This window comes from Lagenorhynchus albirostris, chromosome 4 (genome assembly GCF_949774975.1).
Source record: "Lagenorhynchus albirostris chromosome 4, mLagAlb1.1, whole genome shotgun sequence".
Classification (NCBI taxonomy): domain Eukaryota; kingdom Metazoa; phylum Chordata; class Mammalia; order Artiodactyla; family Delphinidae; genus Lagenorhynchus; species Lagenorhynchus albirostris.
The window spans coordinates 78,742,111-78,750,061 of record NC_083098.1 but is presented as its reverse complement, the minus strand read 5'-3'; the positions used below and the strand labels follow the sequence as shown (position 1 = coordinate 78,750,061).

Below are 7,951 nucleotides of genomic sequence, written 5' to 3'. Positions count from 1 at the left end.
CCTGTTTGGCCCACATGCAGGGAACACATTTTCCCTGGTCTCTGTCTTTGTTGCAGCAGAGGTTTCACTCTATTGGTCAGTATTTGTTGTGTTCCATTTTCCTTTTAAAAATGTTTCATTTAACAGGGAAAGTCCTTTTCTTGAAGATACTAAGAGGATCTCCAAAGGTCACCGCATATCATATCCGATAATTCTGATTAAGGGCAGTGCCACTGGGAAATTTAGGGTGGCTGGTTGATATTCATAGTGTGTATTAGAAAATGTCATAGTCTGTTTTCAAATTTCAATGCATAAATATGCACCATGGATCTCTAATAGCCCTATTTTTCTTGTCCCAACTTTCCAGGATGGTCTGTATCCTGTCTAATTTGAATGTTGAATTGATTCTATTTAAATCATCTTTCTGAAATGAAAGATGGCTCACTTTCCCTTCACTGAGGAATTAATTAACTCTCCCAATGACTGGCTTGAATTTTTTAAATGGAAAACTTACATGGAATTTTTATTTTAGTGAAGAACAACTGTTTATCTTTAAAAACATTTAAAAAGACATTCTGCATGAAGTTCATCATCTTTTAGGAAATTATTATAGCAACAAAATTACATTAGACTTTCTGATTTCTCCATAGTGTCCTTAGATAAGTAAACAACCCAATAGACCATATTAAAAGCCCCAAATGTTACTGGAAAGAGAATGCGGGCATATTTGTCTATTTTACTTGTGCCAGATCCAGACGGTGGTGGAGCCGAGGGAGCAGTAGTGGCTGACAACTTCCCAGAAGCCCCTATGCTATTAACTGTGGTCTTAATTCGCTCCAGTCTTGATCCAAACACACGCTGGGTAGAAGCAGATCCAACTGGAACTTTTCGGGGCACGTACCCAGTTCTACTAGGTGGAGAAGGAGAAGCAGGTGGAATTGCTCTTGCGGCGGATATAGTTTCAGCTGCATTTGCATGGCTGAATGGGTTTGGACTGGAAGCTAAGTAAGACTGTGGTGTGGCTTCAGAAGATCCTTGAACAACCGTGGAAGACTTGCTCGAATGGTTTCCCACCTCAGTTCTGTTGCCAACATCAGATTCAGAGTGAACCAAGGCACTGGCTCTTTTTCTCATGTTCAGATTGGCATTTGAGTTCTGAAAAGGTATATTAAAAATTATATTGGCTATGTAATTTTATGTAGAGTTATACAAACTTTAAATGGGTCAAAGAGTTACAAATTAGCTGTTTTCATAAAATAAACCTTTATTAATATGCTATAGTCACTCAACTTGATGTAAAAGCTTAAAAATACCTAACTAAAAAAGGACATATATATATATATGTGAAACTCTGAATCAAACATCTGCTATTTCAAAATATTATCCATTCTTATAAATTATTAGAATTTAAATCTATAGAAAGGTTAGGCTTTTAGGACTATAAGCTAGAGTTATACTTGATTTGACTTTAAGAATTCATGATGATAGCTGTACAACTTCTTTGTTGAGTTTTATTGTAAATAATATTCTCTGATATGCTGTATACATTTCAGTGAGTTTTGTACATGTTTGCTTTATAAACAGGAAGAACTATATCTACTTTGGGCACAGAATAAAAACAATAATAACCATCCCCATGTGTATAACATTCCTTTAAAAACGACAGAAGCTCCAAAAGCTTTAATTTCCAAATCCCTGGGAATTATTTTCATAATCTTACATAGACATTATTATATAAAGTCTAGAAATCCTCATGCATTTTAGTTTTTCACCACAATTAGTAATGCAAATACAAAGGAAAATCACTTTTGGGACTTCCCTGGTGGTCCAGTGGTTAAGACCCCATGCTTCCAATGCAGGGGGCGTGGGTTCAATCCCTGGTCAGGAACTAAGATCCCACATGCCGCGTGGCGCAGCCGAAAAAAAGGAAAATCATTTTTAAATAAAATGTTGTATCATACATATAAACAGCATCACCATATCATTGCATAAATATCTGAGTTCAAACTATTTACCAATAAAGAGTATTTAAATCAAAATGGAATTCACTATTTTCCATAAAATTATTTTATCTGTAGAACAAGACTGCATTTGAATACAGATGGTCAGTATTAAAATTAATTCTTATATTTTGACAGGCATGATAAATAACCATATAGCCAACCATATAGACTGTCCATACTAATAAAGGAAAGTAATTGCTCAAATGATTCCCAAAATAATCATGTCTGTCTTTAGAAGACACTATGATTTTTTGCAACCATTTTTCCGCCTTAATTGTGTTTATTCTGAGTTATATTAAGGGTATACTGTAATTGCTTTTTCTACCCTCTTCCCCCACCATTTTATGAAATAAATGGTGGGTGAGGAGATGGAGAAGTAGAGGAGAGAGAGAGGAAGAACAGCTCACAAGTGGGTGATTAAAAGGAGCCAGTCTGCAAGGAATTTTATGGATAATATTATATACAATTAACTGTAAACTCCCTTACAGAGAAGTGTTTATTCTACAAGTAGAATCTCTTTTCAATACTACACTTATCAAGCAGGTTGAAAGTGTTCAATCCATATCTTACATACTCGTGAACTATGGCTTCAAGTTCCCCGACTAGAGAAAGAAGAAAAAGCCTCACAACATGCAGAGCCAAAGCAGGTTCTGAGAGGTTTAGAACGTATTCTTCATGTCAGCCTGAAGTATTCATCTAAACAGTTTGCAGCTGAACTCATGAGAAACTGTAGTCTAAAATACAGCAGCCAATTTAGGTGGAGACAAGTGAAACCAAAATTGACATCCACCTAAAAGTTAAAGGTACCATTATTTACCCTGTACTTTTCCTCTACAAAGCACATTGTAAACACCACCTAATTAATCCTCAGATTTTGAGTCCCTCTTTACAGAAAGGGATAATCAATTAATTAGAATTAATTCTAAAATGTTATACACATGGTGAAAAATATAAAGAAGGATAATATCCACAACATTTAAAGAGTTTACAATATCACTAGGAAGATAAAATGCACACCCACACACGACACAATCAAAAATATACAAAAAGTAAAACAGAATGATGGGTCAAACTGTGGCAAAATGCTAAATATACCAAGAAGAGAAGGGAAGGGAGTAATAAAGGACCAACTGGATAAGCAGGAGAGAAATATATATTTTCAAATATAGTCTGATATTTGCATATTGCCCTCTTCCACCAAAAGTTGGGTTGCCCATAATCTTTAGAAACTCATATTTTCCCTCAGACTAAATTCTAAGAAGTGGAGATTTCTACTTCTGGCCAAAATGGAGTAATAGGGACTGAATTTACTCTCCTGCACGAAGTAACAAAAAAACTAAAAACATTTGTAAAACAACTGTTTTTGAAGACATTGGACATTAGACAACATAGGACACAATCATTGAGAGAGAAGAAAAGAACTTGAGCTTGCATGCTGTAGAGTGGGAAAGGAGAATCCAGGAACAATCTGACAGACTACCTAAATTGAGGAGATGAAGCTGAGAAGGTGAGGAAATCAAGGTGGCTAGAGTTCACAGGAAAAGGTACCAGAGAAGGTGATGCCAAAAAGAAAAGTCCAAAAAATCTGAAGAGTCCCCACTGAGAATTTTGCTAAGCACAGATCCATTTTTGAGTGTAACTACCCAAGGCAAAAAGAACCACCTGAAAGGATTAGAAGAAACGGTACCTAGCACATACCAAGCCAGGAATAGTGCATTTTCCCACCAGACATAATGGAAAATCTCAACGTTCATGTAGCATCTGGTAAAGTCCTCAGAAGGGCCCTGCCTCAGTAATATGGAATAATTACCCCCTAAGACTGCTCTAATCCTGCCTACTGAATTTTAAAAGTAAGACCTTAACAGATGAAACTAACTCTAAGTGACTTAACTGCACCCCAGAAGGAAGCACAAGAACACTTATAGGACCCTGTCTTCCTTCCCTCCAGATCAGAATCCTGGAACATCCTGAAATCCCAACTGTGAATGATGTTCTAATACGGCTGATTGAATACAAACATGGCACCAATCTGTCCTCCCTCTCCATATTAATGCCCCTTGTAAAATGAATTTCCCCTTCTCCTCCCATCAAGAAATGGACTCTATTTCCCCACAGACTTCCTATGACTTTCTTTGGCCAACTGGATGTGGTGGAAGTGGGGCTGAGTTATTTCTGAGTCTTAGCTTTACGAGTCCTTGCTTGCTTCCACTCTTTCTCAAAACACTGCCACCAACACCACAAGAACAAGCTTGGGCTAGCCTGCTGGAGAGATCCTTTGGAGCAGAGCCAGTCATCCTAGTGAGGCTATCCTACATCGCCCAATAGATAGCTGACCACTAGACACCTGTGTTTGTCCCAGCTCAGAAATGATGAACTGCTGAGCCAAGCCTAATCAAGATCAACAGAACTTCCCAGCTGACTCAGACTTGAAAACAAATGTGTTTTTTGTAATTGTTTCGTTATGCAGCATTAGTGTGGCACTAGACAACGTATATAGACCAATTAAATCAAGGGCCTAACAGGAGCTATTGCCACACCTCTTGTCAGGGGAAGTTTCTCAGACATTCTAGGATAATTAGAGAGCTAGTCTGCCCAGAATTCATCAAAGACCATTAGGGGACCCTATTGTCTATTCCATGTTATTTTAAAGGACCAAGATATTCTGCCCTTTATAATTCCATTCTTAAAGAATAACCATACTGTAAAGCTAGGAGAGATTCTAGCGATCAAATTATTCCAGTTTCTCATTCTACGGTAGAGGAGAATAACAGCAGAAGTGTTATGGTAGATGAAAGTCATAGAGTGAGTGACCTACTGAGTGCTCTGCCATGTTGCACAGCCTTTGGATGCACAAGTGTGGACGAGGCATTAAGGAACTTGATAAACTACACCTATATAGTTGAGTCAGTCAAGTATTTGTAATAGTCAAGTATATGTTAAAAAATTATGCAAGACTTGGAAATCAGAAAGGAGTACAGTGTGTCCCTGCAATGTCAGTATGGAGTATCGTTTAAAAAGTCCACCCAAGGATTATTAAATCTCTAGGGGAAGATACTTGAGTTTGAGTTTGCTGTTTAATATTGGATTTGACCCCAAACACTGTGAAGTTGCATATTAACTTATAGACTCCTGTTCAGTAGAAAAGAGCCCCAAAGGTTATGGTTTTGATGCCCTGAAGGATATTAACTACTTCTGTATCTAATCTGATAATCGCATTCTAGTATCCTGTTTTGAAAAAAATTTAATGGCTACTTATAGGCATTTCTCAAAAAAGATTTTGAACCGTTTCACTATTTAATTACTCCTTAATTAATGAGTTAGATAAAACTTTGATACAGGTTCATTCCATATTTGCATGACTCACGTTTTTGATGGTTTGAAAATTATATTCTGACAACATCCACTGCTACGCAAGTTACAAGTATCAAAGAAATGTACGCATAGACTTGAAGAATACGTCTGGAGAAAACAGTGATCCCAAGTCAAAGAGAGAGGATCAGTCTAAGGTGGCCAGAAAAAAGAATCCACGAAGCACCAGACTTTATGAAAATGGAGGGAGCAGTATGAAGTGTGCCACTAGGATTAACATCTGAAAACAAAGGTCAAATCTTTTTATTCCCAGTTTTAAAGTATTAGTGAACTTCTAGAGCGTAAAACTATCTTATTAATCATCGCAGGCTAATGCACACAGCAGGCATCTACTTCATTTTTTAATAAATTTCACTGAAATGGATATAATACAGAGTCAAGATTCTTTTTTCAAATTAAAGAGAAAGTGTCAGAAACTTTCTATCCGACCTTCAGATTACTATTTCTTTGTTTATGGGCATATTTCTAGAATATTGCAGGTAGTACCTAAATTATATAAGTTATCCTGACTCAATCCCAAGGCTGACTAAGAATGCCTAAGAAGTCTCAACACTCTAAATATCATAACCTCTATATGGAAAAGAGAATTAGACTGATTTGAGGCTTAAATCTTTGTTCTCTGCCAGGCAGCCCAATGATACTCAAGTTATTTTACACTGATGTCTCAAGGTCTACTATGTAAAAAGTAGTTGTCATTTTCCATGATGACAAACTGTGAAAGGATTGAAAAATCTGCTGAGCTACCTGGCACGGGACTCACTGGGAATAATATTCACACAGCCTTCAAGTTTTGGAACAACCAATGCGACAGTCAGAGTGATGTTATGTTTCACAGAGTGTACAGTGGCTCCATCAGTATTCAGCAGACACACAGTGGTTCCAAACAAGAAAAGCACCTAAGCTTAATTTGAATTTTAAAAGATGATTTAGTTTGAAATCATTTTGTCATTAGTCACGATAGTCAGATGCAAGGGAAACTGGTGGGATAGAGATGCGAGGTGATAGATTCAAACATTAACAACAAATTAAAGCAGCAACAGGCAAACAGGAGCAAATCCAAGTAATTCGTCAATCATGACTGTGATCTGACACGATTTCTAAAGAAGTCTTATCAACTGCAAAGAGAAAACTCAACTCAACTAATTACTCTAGCAGCAGCGAGATAAAGTGACTATGACGAGGTTTGCAGAACGCAAGCTACATTCATATTGCTTGCTTGAGAAGCTAATGAAGTTTAATAAAATGTAATTTCACCCTTCTAAATTAAAAACAAACAAGGCTAATAATGAACAGGTTTATCTTCTAGAATATCAATGATTTACATACCAAAAAAAAATCCAATAATGCAAAGACATTTATTCAAGGCTGTTCTGACAGGGCTTCAGGGGTTAGCCACACATCTTATTTAATAAGGAAATAAACAACTATGGTAGAGCAGCTGGAACTAAACCCCAAGGTAATGATTTACAGAGGACCATCAGTAGTGTTTTTAAAAGATGCTACCACATAGAAATGAAAAACATCCCCTACAAATAAACATGCTAAATATTTCATCAATTGTTACACACTGAACAACAAAGTGTAGAAATGAAAACGCCGAGTTCTCTACTGTATTTCATTTCCTCCCAATGTTAGCTTTTAATTCAACATTTGGATTTCCATAAGCTATAGAAATATTACTTTCAATATCTGGCACTGGGATAAGAAATTTATGTCTTCAATTTGGAATTACCAGAGAACAATGTCTTACAGAATGCATTCATTTTGTCTTCACATATTTAGAAGTTGAAAGTTTAAAATAGTAGGGTTTCTTGAAGATATGCGATTCTGTAGTTAGTTTTGCTTCATAGTGATTCCTAGGGCTTCTTTTTATTTGCCAAGGCTTTGTATAAATACATGGCTCTAGGAGAGGAAATTTTTTTGTCGGAGACTTCACCAGTCAGAGCAGAAGTTCTCAGCTTGATCAAGCAGACTTGGACTTGACCAGAATGCTACCTGGAAATGCTCCGGGAGCTATGTTCACCAAACGCTACCAACATTAACACTGGAGAGGGTAGAGGGCAAAGCACACTCCACTCACTTTCTCCAAATGCAAACACTGAGCTGGATGAATCTTCTCTCTCTCAAGTAGCATTACAGTCACACCAAGTGTTTATAAGAATAACCTGGGATCAGCCTCAGGGCCTTTTTGGAGGAAGTCTTAATTATTAGTTATGCTATTGTCAGTCATCAGGAATCAGAAGTTGGGAAACATTGGCTAAATAGTTAGGATTGTGGACCGTCAAATCAGACAGACTTGGACTCGAATACTGAATTTGCCATTTACTAGCTGTGGGATATCTGACACGTTGGTTGACCTCTTGAAACCTCAAAGTCCTTGTTAAAACAGGAGTAATAACAGTAGCTCCTCATAAGGAATAAATAAGATAACTCCTGTAAGGTGCTTAGTACATAATACGCATCAAAAGAACATTATATAGAAATAACCAGAAGGCAGATAACAAGATCCTTCCTCCAAAATAAAAAAGTATGTCACTCATGAACAAATCATTATAGACAAGATTTTAGAATATTTTTTCTATCTTTCTATAAAAATAAGG

General features: G+C 36.8%; 1 protein-coding gene across 3 annotated transcripts in view; it reads right to left on the bottom strand.

Annotated features, from left to right (window-relative positions):
• Window positions 1-600: 600 nt before the first annotated feature.
• GABRA4 (gamma-aminobutyric acid type A receptor subunit alpha4) overlaps window positions 601-7,951 on the bottom strand; it is a 63,745-nt gene continuing 56,394 nt past the window's right edge. For all 3 annotated transcript variants that reach the window (XM_060147292.1, XM_060147293.1, XM_060147291.1), the window contains one exon: window positions 601-1,134. In XM_060147292.1, the coding sequence (XP_060003275.1) occupies window positions 601-1,134 (534 nt within the window). The remainder of the gene's footprint in view (window positions 1,135-7,951) is intronic.